Genomic DNA, 21,771 nt, shown 5'->3' on the forward strand with positions numbered 1-21,771 from the left:
AGACAATAAAATATAAGGTAAAACAACAGAAAACTTTAATAAAATTAATAAAATAAAATTGGAAATATTAGAAAAGAGTAATTTTGTCTTACTGGAAAAGCGTTCAGCAGCAGTTGTGCTAGTGCCAGACAGATACATCAGAAACAAGAAGGGAGTAGAAACACGGCACCATAGTCGATCACGTTAGGTCCGTTCTGTACAGGCCTTTTTACCCTAGTCACTATCATACTGGGCCAGAGCCATAACCAGCAATCCCAGGGTGGCAATGATGTTGAAAACCTTTTCTGATAAAGTGTGTGGAAGTGAACTCATGAGGAGCCCTTGTAATGCGGCACGAATAGACAGATGCTTGCAGAACAGAATTAGAGGCTTTAATACAAACGTTTCAGTATCCGTAAAAGCAGGGTTTTAACCAGTAAGAAGCAAACAGCCGAATGGGTGTCAGAACCTTAGTCAAAAATACAATGCTGTAATGGTACGCTCCCTTCCCCACTTATCACGTGATACAGGCCGCCACGTGCAGTGGGAGTTTACTGTTGACTGTTCGCTTTGTGAGTGCCCCCTTGGTCGTTACCATGACCCCTTGTCACACACCTGAAGCTTGTTCATATTGTTTATGTTGTGTAGAATGTTGTCGGTCATTGTAGGTGTTAGCATGTGCGTTAATATTCTCGTTCACATTTATACTTTGTGCTTCTGCTTCTGTACTTGTTTGTTGTTCATCTTTTTTAATCGCAGTACATCGTTGGTTTCATGTGAGTGCCATAACGTTTATTGTTTCTCCGTGTCTGGTCTAGTGTGAATAAACGTCTCTGTGTTGAGAGAGGTTTGTGCGTTGTGCTCCTTGCCCTACGGCACACAGGCCATCACAAACCAAAATCCAAAAACCAATAGGACAATAAAAAACACAGGTGAACAAATGCAGAAGGTCATCCAAAAACAGAACAGACAAAGCAGAAAACCAGAGATTTGGAGAAAAGATATACATTCAGTACGCACTAGAATAAACAGTGGCAATACTTTGCAATGACTCAGTGGAACTTGAAAGCTTTTATAGGACAGAATACTGAACAACAGGTGAATCTGATTAATATTCTGAGGAGGATGATTTGCAGAAGCAGTGAGTGTTCTGGGAATTCTAGGATACTGAGTTTTGATCTGTAGTTCTCCGCTGAGCAGAGAACTGTGTGACAAACCTGCTCTTATGACATTTGCACAGAACTTTAAGGTCTGTTGTACTGTCTACTTCAGCCACTTTTAAAAAGCACTTAGAATATTAAATTGTTGTTTATTCAGAATCCAAGACCATGCAGGCCAAGGAAGCTCCAGCTATCAATGGAAAGTCTTGTAATGTAGATTTGGACAAAGGTTTTAAGTCCAAAGTCAGAATGCAGACTCTGTACCTGAAGGTTGAGGAGCTGGTGTTGCCATCACTGCCTCTAAAGGGTGAAATGAACACACCTGTTCAGAAACTCCTCTGTCTGAAGTGGCCACAGAAGCAAAAGTGCTCTGAAGCGCAGCCTCTTCAAATGAAGCCGTGTCTTGCCCTTGGGTGCGGGGAAGAGGCTCTAACACTGAAATAGCCTGCAAGGCTGCACACACATTCCAATTAGATCCAATTAGTGGGTGCTTAGGGTGAATTAAAAACCCCGCCTTCTTGTTCCTTTCATGTGCAAATAGATATTAAATAAAAATGAAAAATGCAGTTCAGACCGCCTAACCTAGATGTTCCTTTGATCTGTTTTGAGAATATTCATTAAGCAGAGAGCTGGCAAAGCATGGATTACACCCCCTACCCCCCACCTGAGATGCACTCGCACACACACACACACACACACACACACACACACACACACACACACACACACACACACACACACACACACACACACACACACAAAAACAAAAACACACCCTCTTTCTGCATCCCTTGAGTCCATCCCACACACAGCCCACCATGTTATTATTGCCATTACATTGCCCTTCCAAAAGATTCCTTCCAAAAACCCACGGCTGAAACCCACTGAAAAACAAACGGTGGTGCTCTCACCCCTGGGTCTTCCCAAAGGGCTGTGGCAAGCCCGTTAACATACTACCAAATGGAGATTGGGTGTGGACGGAGCTGTGGACGGCCAGCCTAATGAGGCGGTCCCAGATTTGGGGCCACTTGGCTGGGGGAGGCATAAGGCATATGGAGCCTCCAGAACTGTACTAGCGAGGGCCAGATCCCCCTTCATCCACCGCACTCATCCGGATGCTCACTGTCTGAAGAAGCGCCGATAGCAAACTGCCGGATTATGTGGGCTGTACCTGTGACTCAGGTGGACAGGTAGGAGGAGACAGTGGCTAGATTAGATCTGAGATGTGCCTGCTGTCTTAAACTGCCAACTCAGATGAACCCTGGTATAGATGATATGTCAGTGATATTTTAAACCATGTGTGTGTGTGTGTGTGTGTGCAATGCTGACATTGTGTGTCTATCAGGCTGAGTTAAAGGACCTCAATAACAGATACATCTTTAATTTATCCAAACTCTGTCCACTGTGTGGTGAAAAAAAAGTCTATTTTCCTGAAGAATCCCTCCTACTCGCCAGGCATTGTATGAGTGTGTGTATGACAGAGAGAGAGGCAGAGCGAGTGCAAGAGTGAGCGAGAACACAACCATACAGTTCCAGTATATTTATATCTCTGTCACTGAACGTTGCATTGGGGAGACGAACTGAAGACTAAAGAGCAAATGCCAGGAATAATCTTATCAGAACCACACCTGCATAGCCCACAGGGAGCAGCTTGAACACACCAGTCTTGCTTTGTTTCTCTCTTCTGTTCTGGAGCCCTTCACATTAATTATGATGAGGAATCTAGGGTTAGAGTCGTGTTCTCAGTCGTTGAGGGAAGGAAAGCAGGAGTTGTGTTGCGTGCTGTTTCACACACTTTTCACATATTTCTTTCACCTCCGTCTCCAAAAAAAGAAAAAAGGTATCAGGTTCATAAACAATACATACATAAACATTTGGGATTTACAAACAAGTGACTGTTTAAAGTGTTATTTGAATTCACTAGACATTTAAAATTTATTTTAAGCAATCCGATTACTGTGAAAACTTGTCTTGGAGAAAGATTATCACTTTTTACCAGTTCAGTATAGGTCAAATTGACACAATAATATTATAAAAGGAAATCAAAAAAGACTCTTTCATTTGGATGTTTAATGTAATTAGTCCATTTACAAATGTGTTAATTAATTTAGATTGATGTGTAAGTGAACGCATGTTGATCACCCTTTAGCCTTTAAATTGTTCAGCCTATCAGGGAAGCTACATATCCATAGACAATTATGGGTCTTTGGGGTTCATTTGTCAGCGCAATTATCCCCTAATTGCTGCCTGTCTCCCTTCTCTTTGTGTTCCTCCTCCAGGAGTTGGCCGTGCTAGGTTTCCTGATTCTGCAGCTCTTAGATACAGCCACAAAGGAGCTTGAAGGCTTCTGCTTATAGTGCTGCGTCAGAGCCACTGGCTGGGCGTTCACAGACGCAGGAGGTCAAGTCTTTCCCCGCTGCACAGCTACTCAAACAAAAGCCTTCATCAAGCCAAACACGGCGTGTGGCATCTTCCCCCACATACGCCGTTCTAAAAACTGAATGGGAGCCGGTGTGTTGGCAGAGATGTTCCCATTAGAGAGGCAGAAGAACAATATCACTGTCCTTACTCTCGTCTGGTTCAGTGGGAAGAATGCTGGTGAGTGAGGCGTGTCACAGACAACCCTTTGTGCCCAGAATAAAAGCGAGACGCTACACAAGGGAGATAATGATCCGACCCATGTCTCTCCACGCCGCAGTCTGCCTCTGTAGTGTGCTGACATTTAACACGTCTCTCTCTTGAAACCACTGTGTGAGGCGGGCGCGATGCTGAGCTAGGCTACTCCAATGCGTCGAAATGCATTAGGGTAAATGGATTAAGGGTGATCAACATTGTTATTACACAGTAATAATCAGTGGGTACACATGTTATAGCCTTGGGTTGCACAGCGCCGCAGATGCCTAATAACCAGCAAACTAAACCTGCTCTCGGTTCTTGACTTTTTCAAACGTCACTTATTCATATTGTGCAATATAACCTTCATTTCGAGCATAGGCCTCAGCAAAACACATTTGTAAACATGATGCATTTAAAACTTTCTAAAATGTTAAAAGTTAAGTCCAAAGGCGGAGAGAGCCACTTCATTTACATGCAGTGGATCAGGAGAGCTGAAAAGAGAAAGCAGAGGTCAAATCAATCGTTCCGTCTCAGCTGCCATATCCAAATATATTAGCAGAATGTTAAATGATCGATCAGTGAGGCCTTTAGGGGCGTTCTTGTGCTCCCCGGGGCCCAGCTGTCGCCTTCTGACCTCTGGAACAGCAGAGCAAAATCGCACCTTCCAAATAAACTATTATTTAATAAATATTATTTATTTTATCTGAGTCTACAGCATATATCATCTGATAGTTCACGTCTCCCCTTTGAGTCTGTGGAATTCCTTAAGGAGGAGTAAGATCCGGAATCCAGATGTCGTTGCTCACACCTCAGCTCGAAAAGCGCGTCAGCACCGTGCGAGTTCTCCGCTATAGCGTGCCGTCACTTCCCCTGGGCTCACCCGCTACGTAGTCTCCACCTGCTCGCCGGTGCCGCCGCGATGCTTCGTCAGCGATGCCTCCACTTCAGCCGGACTGACATTCGCTAATCAAACCCAAAGGAAGCGGCTGCTGCGTCGATCGCGTAGTGCAGATCACGCGCCAGGTCAGAGCAAGCACCTGCTTGTCTACCTGATGGCCCAGAATATCAAATGCAGCATTTCACACATTTTGCAGTCCATGTATTCAGAGATGCGCGTTCACAGACACAGATTGCGAAATCAGAAAAACAAATAAAAATAAACAAAGCTAAACAATTTCTTAGCCATCTGCTATGTGTACCCTTTGAGTTGAGAAACAGAAGGTGCTGGGCAGAGCTTTCACTCAAATGAATAAACTCACTGAAGCTGTGTGAGTGACTCGGCCCACTGGTGTTGTAAGAGAGCGGATGACGGATCTGTAGAAAAAGCTAAAAGCCCTCCACACTGCTACTCATGATTCAGTTTTCAACACTGGAGTGAAGATTAATGACAGATTAAGTGGAATTAAACAAAAAATATTACTGAATAGCAGTGACAGAATAGCTGCAGGACCATTGTAGCGCTATGCCCTTATAATTAAATAAATATATGTTTATATATGAAATACGTCCAGCAGTCAGTTTTGATGAGATCAAAAATGAAGTCTACAGGCTATTGTTGATCATATGACATGAATCTTCAGTTACAAAGAGCAAGAGGGAGAAAAACCAGGAGGGAAGCCAACACTGTTTCTCAGGAACATTACTATAACTTTCACAGCCACCAAGCCCGAATTCACTCAAAATTTAACCAAAAAAGTCATTTTTCCCATATCTCGGAAACAAAAATGCAAATGTTTTTAGGCGTTATTCAACTGACTGAAATGATAATTAACATAAAATAACATATGGACAATAGACTAAAATACTTGTGTAAAATGCTTTATACAGAAATAGTTTGGTAAAAGGTGGTGGATATAGTGCAGTAGTTGAAGAGTTTTCCTGCCTGACAGGTAACTTTATAACCCAAGTTCGCAGCAGGATGCCAATGCCCGTTAATATTTAATCCTACCCAACCCACAATGCACTGCACTGAAACAAATCAGCCCTGGGCTGAAGATAAATTGTTATTGAAGATACACCATACATTCTGTCAGTTATGCAATTTCTATGCATGTGTTATTAGTGTAAATAATTACTTTTCTATGCCAGAATAAAGCCCTGATTAAGATTCTCCTGGGTCATGAAATAAATGACACACAATCTGTTGCACCAGCCCTAAAAGGTCTTTTTAAACTTTTATTCACTTAAAGTTTTCAGTGTTAAAGCAACAAGAAAACATTTAGAATGTCCTTTGGTGGGATTTTGTTACACTTTAGCATTATGTAAACTGATATTCTTTGATGCCAGCACGTTGCCAATACTTAGGAAACTGCACAACCAAAAAGAAAAATTAAAAAGAAAAATGAAACCTTATTCATTTCATCTTTTTACCTTCATTTACCAAGCACATCTCTCTTAAACACAGTTCAGCAATAATGTGAATAATAGTAATAATAATACAAAAAATTATGTACTACAATATTTCTGCTCTGTCAAGAAAATAAACTTCTTTGTCAATACAAAAATTAAATACACTGATGATTTTCTAAGCACTTTGCCTGTTTACGTGAACCCCGATGAGGAGTGTGCCAGGTAGCGGTTAGCTCAGACTTCATGGACTGCTTGATTATTGTCTGGAGAGTAGAGGGCTAACACACACGTGCCTCACTGACATCGACCAGAAAAGAAAACCAAGGAAAACATTCGACCATCGAGGGGTACAAAGAGATCATTCACCGAAACCTAGGTGACTGGCACGGGGGACGTGTCGGGGACGCTGTGGAGGGAGAGGGTGAAGAACTTGCTTTGAGTACAGGTCCAATATGACAGTCTGAATGAATTTCCTTTTATCCACAATGCACTGACAGAAAAGAATGTTTAGGTTTCTTCTTATGACTCTTTCAGCTTTGTGTGTGTGTGTTTTTTTTTTTTTTTTTTTTTTGTTTTTTTTTTTTTTTTTTTAGTATTTTGCAAATGCTGGTCCATATGATTTGGACAGTTCTCCATCACTCTGGGTGAGAATAGCCAAAAAAGCAGTCTAGCCATGGGGAGAGTCGAAAGCGACAGACGGGCAGCTGGCATCACTTGTTTCCACTAGCGAATGACCGCAACCCCTGTTACCATGGTGACTGGAAAACGTGAATCTGGCGTCCTCTCTCTCTTCGTGGGCGGAGTCAGAGTTTCTGCTATGGCTTAGTCCACTGTCCTCCTTCTGCTAACACGTTTCATTTAGCAAATACTGAGATAGATTCTTTAAATAACATCTGGAATTTTTTGCTCGTAACTCTTTTTAAAGTTTTGCAATACTTTAATCAACTTTTAACATATATACTCTTTTTTAAATAGTGTATCATAATTTTTGTCATCCTCTCAGACCGGTTAAGTTTTGCTCTGACTTCAGACACGTTCCGCCTGGCCAGTCAGGCGTGCCCGTGGGGTTCTGGTGCGCTTTCTCGTTTCTCATAGTAAAAGCTGAGCATCTGAAGGTGTGCGTGTGTGCGTGTGTGAATGTTTGTGCGTGTGTGAGTGTATGTGTGTGCTCATCTCTATGTCTCAGGGTGTCGTTTCCCAGCAGGCCTGGGTCAGGAGCAGGACACCGGTGAGAGACAGCATGAGGAGGACGAGGGAGGGTGGGAGTGCAGCATGGGCAGTATCACTGTCCCCACAGCCGCCCGGTTCACCCTCGCACCGGACCTTCTCACACAGCAGGCCTGTGTACGCCGCTGGACACTGACATCTCACGTTGTTCACACACATGCCACCGTTCTGGCAGCGCAGGAGCTCATTGTCACACACCCGGGCTAAGACAGAGAGAGGGAGAGAGATAAGTGCCGGAACATGCACACACACACACACGCACGCACGCACGCACGCACGCACGCACGCACACACACACACACACACACACACACACGCACGCACACACACACACACTCTCTCTAATTACACACTTTCCCAATGTTATGTGACTACATCTCTATTTCTAGATATCACATACACATTCACAGCAGAAAACAGCAGGAAACAGTCAATAAATTGTGTAGGTAAGTGAATATTGATTGAAATGCATAACAGAATGGAAAATCTAATATCAGCAATAATGGAATTTGAAAAAGAGTTTGAAAAAAAAAGGTTTGCAGTACCTGACTTGCTCAACATGAACATGTTTAAAACTTTAATGTAAGACTGTCCGCTGTTAGGGTCACGGTCAGGCTTAGGCTAAGGGTCATCTTCTCTAACATTTCCCAACGTCTGCCTCTTTGTGGTTCCAGGTACTCTGCACTGTGAACTGGTGCATACTGGTGCACACTATTTGTCTACTCCACCTGACTAAACAGTGAACCATCCTTCTTCCCGCTCAGATGAAGCACAAATTATCCAGTTGAGTCTCTCCCTGCAACCAGTCGTGTTACCAAGACTTATTCTATCTTATCTAATGTGTGAGATTGACTAGCGCTGAGCAGCCAGAAAAGATGCTGGCACAAAACCTGCTAATCTTTCGCAACTCAAAGTGCAGGTTGGTTAAAGTCTTCGTGTGTATTTATAGATTTTGTGTGTTATTTCTCATAGATTCTTTTTCATTTGCAGTCATGACATTTGCAGTCATGCCGAACCTTCTCAAGCAACGCTGGGTCTTTGGAAAAACCCCAAAACAAGAAACACTGACGGCACATGAAATACAGGCCAATGATTACCGAGAGTCAAATGCAGTTCTTCTCTCCCCAGACTGAGTAGTAGCTTTATTGCAGCATAAAGAAGCAATGTTTATGACAGCATCTGTTCCATGGCTGCATCTGAGCTATTCTGGGGGATGCATGGCCTCCAGGACGATGAGGAAGACGAGGAGCAAGGAGGTGTAGCCATCGCCCTCAGACTGATGAGGCAGCCTAGGGTCTGCTGCACTAGTCCCTCTGTACGTTCACTGTGGCGGATGCAGACTTCGTCCTGGCCACTGCGTGACTCCCCGGCCTGTGTTTATCACTGCTGCCTCTTTGGTACAGACCTTTCTGTCATGGTGCATTGCACACGAACACCAAGAAAGTGGCACACATATAGCGCACTCCCCAGGTGGGCCCACCCTATGTGATCCCCTGTTCGAATTACACCATGCTCATTTACAGTCTGTGCCAATTAGGGAAACTCGTTACTGTCTGAGATTCGTTAGTGTCTGGGACATAGGCGAGAGCAGTTGAGTGATTTAATTAGACTGACATGTTTTACCTTAAGGGTAATGATGCAGTTATGACATGCGGTTTTTATTAATTAAACATCCACTTTTTTTTTCACCTTTAGCACTTTCCTTGCTTTTTACATTTTTTCTTGCTTTGTCTTAAAAATAGGAATAGACAAAGCCTGACAATAATGGCACTGTGGCAGTTGTACTGGTAACTCTGCCGACTGCTGTTTTGGTATCTATGACCCACCAACTCTTCCCATTTATATTTTATTCCCTGGCGTTTAAACTAGGGACCAAATCAGGGTGGGGAAATTATTGAGTGTTTTGACTGGAAATGTCAATGCCAAATTGTTGCAGAAGAGGACTACGAATCAGTAAAAAGAAAGAGTTAACGAAGGGATTGTGCCCCTAGAACGAATATGAGAGCAAATCTCGTTTGAAAGAAGGAGAACGCATTGATCGGATCCCTTTGGGCTTTCTCTTTGGAGAAAGCGCTCTCCATATGCATTCCTTGAAGCAAGCACTGTAAGACCTACAGGTTCGTGGGTAATGCATTTACTCCGAGCTTAGATCTGGGGTCACCCTAGCTGTCCCTCTCCTTTTCTCTTTCTTCCTTTTTTAACTGTATCTCTCTCTCTCTCTCTCTCTCTCTCTCTCTCTCTCTCTCTCTCTCTCTCTCTCTCCTTTTCTGCCAGCTCTGCTTGGTGCTTGATGTCCCCTGATGCCTAGTGAAAAGGAGCTGAGGCTGAGAGAGTCTCCACTATGATTTATGACCGTGATGAGAACTAACAGACCTCCTTATTCTCCAAAAAGCGCAGACACTGGAGCTGTAAACTCCTCCGGCCCTGCGGCTTTCTACGCTTCCGCCCTGCTCGCTCGTCTTGTAAACACTTTAACCTCCACCTGCCTCACAGCTCTCGGCTCTGAGGTGGGGAGGGCCACTTTGCCTGCGAAACATGAGCTGTGATTTAAACGAGCACCTAAACGCCCTTTCAAAGCTATTAAAGGGAAGAAGACAGTGCAGAAAGCAGACACTCATGTTTGATGTTCTGGAATCTCAATGGGAACAATGGGGCATTCGCTGGGGGGCGGGGCCACAGGTATGCTTCCTCCACCTCCCTGCCCCTATCCAGGCCATCATGTTGACAATTTGAGTGTGTATAAACAGACCCTGAGTCACGAATAAATTGGGCGGTTTATTAGGTTTGCTTTTGATATGAAGGATAATATTTATTGAGAGCGTTAGCAGGCTAGGTGCTGCCGAAGAGAGAATGGGTAGGTATTTGATGAGAGATTTGAGTTTTAATTGCATACTCAAATCTGCATACAGATGGAGAAAAATCCACACAGGTCTGTGTCGGCTGGAAGGGGATGGACTACAGAGTACACACACACACACACACACACACACACACACACACACACACACACACACATACACACACACACACACACACACACACACACACACACACACACACACACACACACATATATATATATATATATATATATATATATAGCTTCTGCAATGTCACAACATTTATTTCTGTCCAGAGTTTCAGAGTTGCATTAATTTTTCCCCAAGATCTTGTATTGATGATGGGAGATCATGGGAGATCTCCAGCACATCCCAAGATTTTTAATGGGGTTCAGGTCACCACTATGTGGTGGCCAATCCATGTGTGAAAATGGTGTCTCATGCACCCTGAACCACTCTTTCACAATTTGAGCCCAGTGAATCCTGGCATTGTCATCTTGGAATATGCCCGTGCCATCAGGGAAGAAAAAATCCATTGATGGAATAACCTGGTCGTTCAGTATATTCAGGTAGTCAACTGACCTCAGTCTTTGGGCACATAACATTGCTGAACGTAGACCTGACCAACTGCAGCAACCCCAGATCATAGCACTGCCCCCACAGGCTTGTACGGTAGGCACTAGGCATGATGGGTGCATCACTTCAGCTGCCTCTCTTCTTACCCTGATGCGCCCATCACTCTGGAACAGGGTCAATCTGGACTCATCAGACCACATGACCTTCTTCCATTGCTCCAGAGTCCAATCTTTGTTACCTAGCAAATTGAAGCCATTTTTGCCGGTTAACCTCACTGACAAGTGGTTTTCTTAAGGCTACACAGCTGTTTAGTCCCAATCCCTTGAGTTCCCTTCGCATTGTGTGTGTGGAAATGCTCTTACTTTCACTATTAAACATATCTCTGAGTTTTCTTGTTGTTTTTCTACAATTTGATTTAACCACGTTTAAATGCTCGCCGATCACGATCATTCAAGATTTTTTTCTGACCACATTCCTTCCTCGAAGATGAAGTTTCCCCACTGTCCTTCCACTTTTTAATAATGCGTTGGACAGTTCTTAACCCGATTTTAATACTTTCAGCAATCTCCTTAGATGTTTTCTTTGCTTGATGCATGCCAATAATTTGATCCTTCTGAAACAGATTAGCATCTTTTCCACGACGACAGGATGTGTCTTTCGACACGGTTGTTTAACAAATAAGAAACTACTCACTGCATCAGTTAGGGTTAAATAACTTGTTGCCAGCTGAAACATAATCACCCATGCGGTGATTATCCAATGGGAGGCTCTTACCTATTTGCTTCATTAAATCCAGGTGGGGACCTTTTTTTTGGCCAGGCAGTATGTGTGTGTGCGTGTGTGTGTGTGTGTGTGTGTGTGTGTGTGTGTGTGTGTGTGTGTGTGTGTGTATTTATTTATTTATGAACATTTGCTCTTTAATCTTCATTCACTGCATTTACTTCAAACTGAAATGAATGGGAACATTTTGGACCATGAGTGAGGAAAATCAGTGTTCTGTGTGTGTATGTGTGTAAGGGGGATGTATGTTAACCCATGATGTTTATTATCATGGAATGATGCCTGGTTTCCTCATCATTGGAGCAGTGTTGCATCTAGCTCTGTCTGTCACCCCTCTATACTGCAAGTGGATCCACACTTCATAACTTCCTCCTCTCTTCACCTCTATTCCCAACTGAGCCCCAAGGTCTGTCACCATTATAGCCATGTGATCATGTCCCTGTTTTGTTCTTATGTGTGTCTGACTGTGTGGGTCTGTCCTGAACTATGTGGGCCTGTGTCTGACTGCGTGGGCCTGTGTCTGACTGTGTGGGCGTTTGTGTCTGACTGCACGAGTCTGTGTTTGACTGCATGGGTCTGCATCTGACTTTGTGTGTCTGTGTTTAACTGCGTTTGTGTCTGTGTTTGTGTGTATGAGTGTAATCCTGATAATTACTTTCATTCTCCCCTCCTGTGGCTACACATTAAATGGGACTCCATGTGTACAAATACTGATCAAACATTCTCCAACAAACACATTTTAACATTGGCAGTTAGCCTTAGAAAAAGAACCACCAGAAGGACCTGTGTGAATGGACCATTTGAGTGACCTCCCAGTAGTCGTACGCAGGTACAGCGTCTCTTGGTCTCTATGCTCTGACCTGTATTGCTTTCGCTGCAAGGACAGTAGACAGTGGAGTCTTTGCACAAACCTCACAAAAAATCATTTTCATGCAAGAGGTCCTCACAAACTCTACCGCAACATTGCAAATTCAGGGTTCTGGTCCATTATTCAGTGAGAATGCTCTGAATGCAAAAACTAGCAGACTTCGGTGATGGTGGGTTTGTGTGCGCTGATACACAGATGGAGCATCTGGCTGAGCTGCTGCCTGTTAACCCAGGCTTCTGCCCATGTAGCTCAAATATTAGCTCAGCTGTTCCATCTCTGACTGCTCTGAATTTAAAAACAACACACAAACGCATGCAAGGATGCCTGCTCTGGACTGCCTGCACACACCACGGCCCTGGCTACCGCAGCCGCTGCTAACGAAAGCAGAATGGAAGAAGCTTGCAGCTCTTGAAAGCAGAAGGTCCCAATGCTGTTCTCGAACACCATCAGCCAGTTTGTACTCTTGCAATATTACAGGTCACACCTGAACCAGGTGTTCAGGAGCTGAGGGATGCTGATTTGCTGCCTGAAGGATATTAAGGGAGTGGCTAGTGGCTAGGGGCTACTGGCTCAATACTCTCTGCTCCTATGAAAGGTCAGGGGCCGGATCTCACTTCGGAGTCTATGCCAGTGCCAAAAGTGCAGACATGCTCATGCCAGGAGGGACCAAGCAAAAGCCACAAATGGAAGGGAGGAGAGAAAGAAAGGAGAGAGAGAGATAGAGAGACAGCAAGAGAGAGAGGGCAGAGCCGTGCACTGTAAGTCAGACCTGAGGTTTTACTTACATTTGCAGCCATGGTCCCATAAATATCCGGGGAGACACTCATGGCACTTAAGGCCTGTCGCTCCTGCCTTACATTTACAATATCCTGTGCCATTACAGCGATCGCTCTCTGAACCAAAGGGATTACAATTACAGTCTGTAGAAACAAGACACACACACACACACACACACACACACACACACACACGTATACACACACACTGGAGAGAGGGAGAGAGAGAGAGACCTGTGCTGCTTCTTCAGTTCAGCCCGGCTCATGAATTATGCCGCGTGTCTCCAGCACGGGACGCCTCCCAGGATCAAAAGAGCTGCAGCATGTTTGCAGCCTACAAACTACACAGTTATCATCACAGCCGAGCACAGTGGATGCTGCGCTGGCTACCATCTCACAGGAATTGGGTAGAGAAAGGCAAGTGGACAGGGGCTGCTCAGAGCACGAGGGTGCTGACACACTATACAGTAGAACACTGTGCAAGTTCATATTGACTCCCAGTGTAATATATAACAGTATATATAACTAAAAAGACATTTAGTTGATAATCTGTCATCTATCAGGGGTTTGCAGTGCCAGTCATGAGGACCGCTGTGCACCGCACATGTGTTCTCAGCTGTTCCAACACACATGAGCCAGCTCATAGGTTAATTATCATTCTGTAATAAGGCAGGTGTGTCAGAGCAGGGAAAACGCTTACATGTCCAATACACCTTGTTCAGCAGGAGTGGGACTGAGATCTAGGGTGTTTCATGGTAGAGAAGAACCAGTTACATACTGAAGTACGGCATGATGCAGGAACATGACACATTTAAATAGTCTTGCACATTTAAAGAGAAATGGATGGAATGGAAGTGCATTTACAGAATGACGACAATAGATTTTATTGTGACCCTGAATCATGTGATCCTGAGGTTTTTGCTAAGGTTTAGGTTATACAGAAAAGCTCAGAAAGATATCTGAAAATACTACTAGACACAACCAGGAAATGCCCAACCCCATGAGGAAAGATTTTGTTGCATGACTTCACTCACAAACCTGTGCATTAGCTTTAATATATTAGGTTATTTTCAACTTTGCAGTGCACTACATACAGTCTACAAATTAAAAAAAAAATCCATATTAATAAAAGCTATCACACTAATTCATGTGTCCTCTGAGTTGCTCCTGGCTTACATGGTACGATTTGTCAGTCCCAGATGTAGTCCTGTTACAGGGGTGATAGGGGGCTGTGCAGACTGTACTGGGATCCAGCCTGGTGCTGTGCTGGCCTGTGTTGGGCTGTAACAAGATCCCAGATGGGCTGCTCTCTGGCTGACACCACTGCTACTCCTAGCGGAACCTCACCCAGACAACTTTTGCAAACGTGCGATGGTTGACCCCGGGCCTCACTCACATGTCTGGTTTCTCGCGCTTCCCTCCTTCTTCCCCTGTTCCTCTCTCACCTTCCTCCATTCTTCTCTCTCTCTCTCCCTCCGTCCCTTGTCTCATCTCTATTTCCATCCCTCATGCACCTGTCTTTCTCACTGTTTCTCCTACTAAGTGAGAATAATGCTAAATACCCTTGTGGCCTTGCGGTTTGTGAGAAAACGGCTCTCTGTGTGGCAAAGCAGCCCCGTTCTCTTTGGTTTCTTTACCACTAGTTTTCATGCTACAAAGCTTAAGAGATCATCTCAGTCTTAAACATGTGAGATGTTCTATATGTGCGATCTAAGGGACACTCCTATAGAGGTATACGTGTGCGGACGTAGACGAACGAAGGTTTGTGTATGTGTGCGAGGAGCTGTGGGCGTAAAGTGTGGCATTGACAGCTACAGTGCAGCGAGAACGGAATAAGGATAGGACAGATGGCAACGGTGGGCGGGGTGATGGTACGGACGACGGCGAGATGGGCGGGGCCACTGACCTATGCATGGGCGGGGTGAAAGAAGAAAGTACTAAGCTGTGTGGATGACAGTGAGATGGGCGGGGCCACTGACCTATGCATACATTCTCATCGTCCAAGTCGGCCGAAGCATTGCGGTAGTAGCCAGGCTTGCACAGCTGGCAATGCTGCCCCCTAGTGTTGTGCTTACAGCTCACGCAAATGACGGTATTTAACAGTTCGATGTAGCTGCAGCGGTTGGAGTGGCCGAAACACTCGCAGTCTTGCAGAAAGGGAGAGAAATGTGGCTGTGTTTAAGCCGTGTGTGTGTGTGTGTGTGTTTCGACGGCATGTGCGTGAAGGGCACTATGGCATGCTTGCACTTAGCAGCAAGATGGCAACTGCTGGCATGAACGCAGCCTGCAGGACTGGATGTTAGGTGACCTTAAGAGTCATGAGGGAGCATGTTGGTTAGCGATAAGCTTTGGTTCAAGCACACACAATGCTGGAGGAGGATGATGATGGTGACGAAGAAAAGAGAGGAACACGTTGATGCATGAATTAAATGACACAAATTCACAAGAGAATGTCATTTTCAACCTAGCCACCACATAGTTTTCAAATTCATATTAGATTTTCTTTTTTCAGTGGTGGATTGTTGTCTAAAAAAAGATGGAAAATGCTCTTAAGTGGAGCTGGAACATTGAGAGAAGAGAATATATAACAATAGCCTACATTTCTTACACCCCAAAATAAAGCTTTCCAGGTCACAGACAGAACTGAAGTACCACTACCGACTATCCCAGCTTTGCAAAAAAACCAAAAAAAACTGACCTGTAACAGTTCAGTTTTTTTTTCTCCAGTATTGACTCTGTCAGATGTACCATGAAAAATTGTGCATCTGTATGAGAAATAACTTGCCACCTATTTCCTCTCTATGAAACATAACAATAAAAAGGCTGTTGAGGACTTGCACCAGTTTGTCCCACTTTTAGAGTAGGACTGGATCAGAGTGCCTGGCTGCAGCTTCTGTCTGGCGATGGATCAAACACACAGAGTCTCCCATCATAGACGGCAACACTGGGATATGTCCCGTTTGCCCTGAAGAGATCCCATGATCCCAACAGATCCAAGTATACAAGTATTTGTAGGAATTGCTATGAGCAAGAGTATCTTTCTTAGATGTGTATATTAAGGCTGGAAAAAGGTTATGACTACTAAATGTAGGTCTAACTTTAGGAATTCATAAACTTTCATTCAAGCTGACTCATGCTAGGTCCCATGAAATTGTAAGTGGAAGAGTGGTTTTGCTGATCCAATACTCCAGCCACTAACGCCATCATAGGGGGAGCTTGGACTGCCAGAGGCCTGCCAGGCTCCTGGGGAACCCTGTTCAGACCCCACAACCCCCAGCTCTGTTTGAGGCACCATTCTCATTATTCGGGTCTGGATTGAGAGCAGGCCTTCTCAGCAGCCTGTCCAGGCCTCACACACACACACACACACACACACACACACACACACACACACACACACACACACTGTTCATAGTACAGTGCAAAGTGGAAGTCATTTCTCTTTTTCCTCCAACAGGTCACAGGCTAGCTACTGCTCTTACAGATTGAGGATTTGTCACCCAGGAGGAGATCATGAAGGAGATATATCAGGCACACTATTGATCATCTCAAGAAGCCATGTATTAATCTAAGTAATCAAATAAGCAAAATATTTTAGTGTTCCAGATAGGGATGAATCCAAAACCAGGATATTCCTAGATATGCCAGTGAAACATTAAGCTTTGGCTGCATTCACAAAACATGAACAGTGCAACCTTTGTCAGTACAAAAGATGAAAGTTTTCCTTCCTTCCTTCCTTCCTAATGGAAGTCCACTGTTAGGTACTGAGTAAGAGATCAACAGCTTCCTTTGGCATTCTATTTTAAGTGCATTTCAAGTTAAAGCTTTCCCAGGCAAAGTGCACGGAAACATGGTGAAATGATTACCCATGGTAATCGCTGGATGGGAATGTTTCTTTGGGTGGACTAGATGTGGCAGGTGGGAAGTACCAGTACTTTGTAGTGAGGTAAGTCTCCAGGCTCTCCATCAGTAATCACTGGTTTATGGTTCTGTCAATTGTTCTCAATGCCAATGTCCAGAAAACCCCACATTCTGTACATTATAACACAGTCAATTCAGCTTTGGAGCCCTTTTGGAATTGCTTCAAACTGTGTTAGCTCAGAAGGAATACTAACTGTGGGGAACTGAGAACCATGAGGAAGTTGTGTTGTGCAGGTCAATGGCCTAGTTCAAGTTCCCATAGCAGGGGCAAACAGGGTCTGTGGCTGCTAAGGTGGGAAAAGGCTGGGGGACTGGCAGAAGTCCCGCCTCTCTTACAGAGGGCACGTTGCGTCCCGCCTCTCTTACAGAGGGCACGTTGAGTCCTGCCTCCCTTACAGAGGGCACATTGAGTCCCGTCTCTCTTACAGAGGGCACGTTGCGTCCTGCCTCTCTTACACATTGTTGACAAAGCAACTTGAGGAGCAATTTTAATGTAATAAAAAGTACTGCTTACATGCTACCTGTCCTCTTTGAGTAGTTCCCTTTCCTACACCCTGCATGTTTTTCCAGTTCAATCACTGACTGATTTCTTCGGTGCTAGGAGGGGTTCCCAGTACTGTCTCATCAGCACTGGCTGAAAAACACAAAGAGGTATAAAGCCCTTTCTAAACATGACATCTCCCAGAGTAGCAGCTCTGCTGTTGGTCGAGTGTGGAAGCTCTATGGTGTCTTTTAACCTTCTTAGAACATATGCAGAAGCCCAACATTTCCCTCAAATCCCAGACGCAGGAATCTCACAGCCCCTCCATATTCAGTGCACACCTTAATAATGGTCCTTCATCATAAAAAACTCTCACCCTACGTTTCTTCACCCTATATCTACCCCTACACCCTAACACATAGAGCCCATGATGTCCAACCGGTCGTCTCCAATTTTATTCGCTGTAGCACATTTGCATGAAGAGATTAATTTGTCATTGTTTGAAATCAATCTCCCTCCATCTTTGCGTGAGTTGAGAAAGGATCAAGAGTCATAGTGTCATGTTTAATGTGGAGTGGATAATCAGAGTTTGCTGAAACAAGCGAGAGTGTGTGACTGCTATGTGTGTGTGTGTGTGTGTGTGCGTGTGCGTGTGCGTGGACCGTATAAGGGGAGCCATCCTATAGCTGCCTTACACCCAGCTGTGGTATCTTAGTGTTGCTTTCAGACTTGTCAAAGTCTGTCATATATAAGAGAAACAACAGGAGAAAACAAAAACAAGTTTGTCCATTTGGTGCTTCAGCCTGACAGTTCAGCATCGAGGAGCCTCCCTAACACTGGCAGCCTGAATCTCAGGTGATTTCATTTCACTCTCAGTGCAGACTACAGATGGCTATGCTGGGCAGATCTGGGGCAAAAATAAAGAGACAGTATTTGGTCTAAGTTAGAAGTATATCCTACCTTGGTTTCGGTTAGCAACACCTAGAGATGAAACATTCTGCCGGACTGTATGCAATTGGGAGAGATGAGGAGTGGTTAGAGTGACTCCATCTGGGATCAACCAAATGCACTAACAATGGATCTTAGTTTGACCAGGTGGAGACAGAGACAACTGCACACACATATGCTTGGGTTCTGCATAACTCTCTTGCACAACAGAGAACTACCAAGCCTGACAGAGATCAAGCATTGATGCATCCAAGAAGACGCACACACGCACGCGCACACTCGACCTCCAGAGATTGTATGTAATTGTGCATGTTTCATCATTATCTTGGCACTGGATGGTATGATTACTAACAGCAATAAAGAACCAAACAAAAACCTCGGCTGGGTGTGTTTGGATACTACTTGAGCTCACTACACTGGGAAATGTTCGACATGCCTCACACACTTTGTGCCTCTAAATATAGAAATCTGGGTTCTCAGTGCCACTTTATTAAATTCATCAAATTGCTTATTCTGTCAATGTCTAATTATATTTCAGGAAGAAAGAATTACAGTGAATTAGCAATGTGAGTAACACTGAGGGGCCTTCTGACAGAGTGCACTGCGCAGCCTCATAATTACATACAATTCTTCATTTCCCCCACAGGGTAAGGAAATGGTGGGGTTGCTGGACGGCCGGGGATAAAGCAGCCTGCTGTCGGGCTCAGAGGCAGCAGGAAAAAAAGTCCTACCCCACGACATCCACCAGCACCCCCTCAGAGTGAGGGAGGTAGTGTGTGCTGCCTTATAGCCCATCTCGCTGTGTGTTTTATCAGGAGAAAAACTGCAGAGGGAAGAATCCCTGTGTGGGTTTGGGCGGACATCTGACTATCTTTGATTTGGTAGTGTCTTTTCCTTGCCCACGGTGGTGGTGTGTTGTTGGAGGGCTTTCACTGAGCATGCTCACCAGCACCAGTGGAGGGACGAAACACAAGACGCAGTTTCTAAAAGAGCTATTCAAAGTAATATGGCTTCTGTTATGGTCCTGATGAAAGGGTTTGCTGTTGTTTATCTGACAAAGAGTGCAGGAATGCTTGATTTTATTCAGTTCGAGCTCCATCTGCACACCATGAGGAAACCAACATAAATAAATACTTTAAAAGAAATAATAAGGTGCTAGTTTCTCTATTGATAAGTGACATTATGACTTATCAACAACCCTCATGGGTAAGCTTGCATTTCCCTTCCATTTGATTGCTGTTATATAAAAAGAGCTGTTTCTGTTTTTGGCATTTATTTCCACATGCACTGAATATAGGAGGAAAATATATTTTTCATGATAAAAAAAATATATTTTTTTTATTACTACCTATTGTTTTAGATGAAACAAGACCATCCGTACATTTGCTGAGACTCGATTAATGTAGTTTAGTGACAACAGCTTTAAAGCTGGATGCAGGTAAACATGGGTTTGCAAGGAGGTCTTCGGTTTAATCTAGAGGGAACAGAAACGCTGTATGTTTTCCCCTCAATGTTTTAATGGATTTTCTTTTTTCTTTTAGAATGTGTAAATGTGTGAGAAGGTCTGACAGAGAGGACACACATGACCCTGCACACCCTCCAGAGCTTTTATCAGTCTGACACACTGTTTCACGATGATTCCAACACATAATAATCATTCCAGTTCCTTTAGCCTGTAGGTCTGGGCCAGGGATTTGGTTAGGGCTATAACATACATTCATTGTGTATTAGAAGCCAATTAGTTCTGAAGCTTGCCACACCTGTTTCTATTAATTGTTTTGTTGGGGGGAAAAAGCAAATAGAATCAGATAAATGAGGAGTGATGCAATTTCATCAGGGCTGATCCTTTAATAAAATGCAATCATACACAGCCAGAATTGCACCTTAAAATATTAATTTTGCCCTAATGCCCACAGCAGGCAGGTCTCGGCAAGCTTAATAAACTTGAGATAGAATTGAGAAAAGTCAATAAAGAATTCAATTATCTTAGAAAAAACAGCAGAGAATCTTTTTTTTCTTTTTTTCGCCGTGTCATTCACACAGTCTCACAGTCTGTTAAGGACACTGATCAGCAATCCTCTGTAACTCCAACCCTGATCCTCTTTCTGTGTCGGGCTGACTGGTGGGTGTGGCTGTTTGGCGCACGGGCAGGTCCTCTCTGTGCTGCAGTCATGAGGAGAGGGAGTGAAGGGCGCGGCACATGTGGGAGCGACGGGGATGACTTGTGGACACAGGCACTGTACGGGCATGACATGAGCATGCAGAGAGCATGCAGCAGGCAGTGCACAGAGCGTGACACAAAGCTATGGAGGGGGAGGAGTCTGGCAGAATGGATGACTGTCAACTTGGTCTCACATTCATTTCTCTTATATCTGAATCAAAATTTTGGTTGAGGTTAGGGATAGACCAGTCATGGTCCACACCGTTTGACACAATGCAAATAATTATACAGGATACACAGGAGCAGAATCATTACTGAGTGATGTTCAGGACCTAAAAGACACAAAAATTCCTTCAAAATTGGACAATAGTCAGTGCAGAGAAGACCTGTGTGTTCCTGCACCCGGCAGAGAAGGTACCGGAAAGCCCTATGGGAGTGGGGCCGGATGTGGAAACAGCTGGGCTCTCCATGCACTTTGACTTGTTCAATATTTCTCTGGCTCCTGTTCTGCTGTCGTGTCTCCCTGCAGCAGTAACTCTAACCGCCTCCTGGCTCCTGAGGCCCCGCTGGACTAGATAATCCTGCAAACTGCCGCATTGCTCATATTAAAATGACCTTTCCCTTTTCTTACTTGTGGTGAGGTCCTGGGATTCAATAAGCATATGTGCCATTTATTTATAATACATATCAGGAGGAGTTAAAAAAGAACAAAAAAAAAAAATGTTTTGTATGTATACTGCTTCATATACTGCCCACATGATCAGACTGATTTTTAGGAAGTGAGCTAACCTTGCCAGTCACCTGTGATGGCCCAGTTAGGCGTGACTGGTCGATCTAAATCAGAAATGAATGATTGACACCAAGTGACAGGGCATGGTGAACCAGAGGCAGGTATGTTGTACTTTCTCGGCTTTGGTTTCAGGTACTTACTAACTGGACCAATGTTATTTGGAACACCTGTGAGTAGAGAGAGAGAGAGAGAGAGAGAGAGAGAGAGAGAGAGAGAGAGAGAGAGAGAGAGAGAGCACATTACTCTGAGACACATGAGCCACTTTGAGGTCATAATGAGTAGCTTGCACATTTCACACA

The 21,771-nt window shown here is 44.2% G+C and overlaps 1 protein-coding gene across 5 annotated transcripts in view; it reads right to left on the minus strand.

Moving 5' to 3' along the window:
• Positions 1-5,910: 5,910 nt before the first annotated feature.
• ntng1a (netrin g1a) overlaps positions 5,911-21,771 on the minus strand; it is a 78,829-nt gene continuing 62,968 nt past the window's right edge. Inside the window, exons 4-7 of one of the 5 annotated variants that reach the window (XM_035531199.1) lie at positions 21,613-21,639; positions 15,151-15,318; positions 13,181-13,315; positions 5,911-7,534 (exon numbers count right to left, since the gene is read on the minus strand). In XM_035531199.1, coding sequence (XP_035387092.1) covers positions 7,287-7,534; positions 13,181-13,315; positions 15,151-15,318; positions 21,613-21,639 — 578 coding nt within the window. In that variant the 3' untranslated portion in view covers positions 5,911-7,286. Of the gene's footprint in view, positions 7,535-13,180; positions 13,316-15,150; positions 15,319-18,533; positions 18,579-21,612; positions 21,640-21,771 lie in introns of all 5 variants that reach the window. The other 4 variants (XM_035531196.1, XM_035531200.1, XM_035531197.1 and 1 more) reach the window with 4 other exon arrangements.

Source organism: Electrophorus electricus, chromosome 10 (assembly GCF_013358815.1).
Source record: "Electrophorus electricus isolate fEleEle1 chromosome 10, fEleEle1.pri, whole genome shotgun sequence".
Lineage (NCBI taxonomy): Eukaryota > Metazoa > Chordata > Actinopteri > Gymnotiformes > Gymnotidae > Electrophorus > Electrophorus electricus.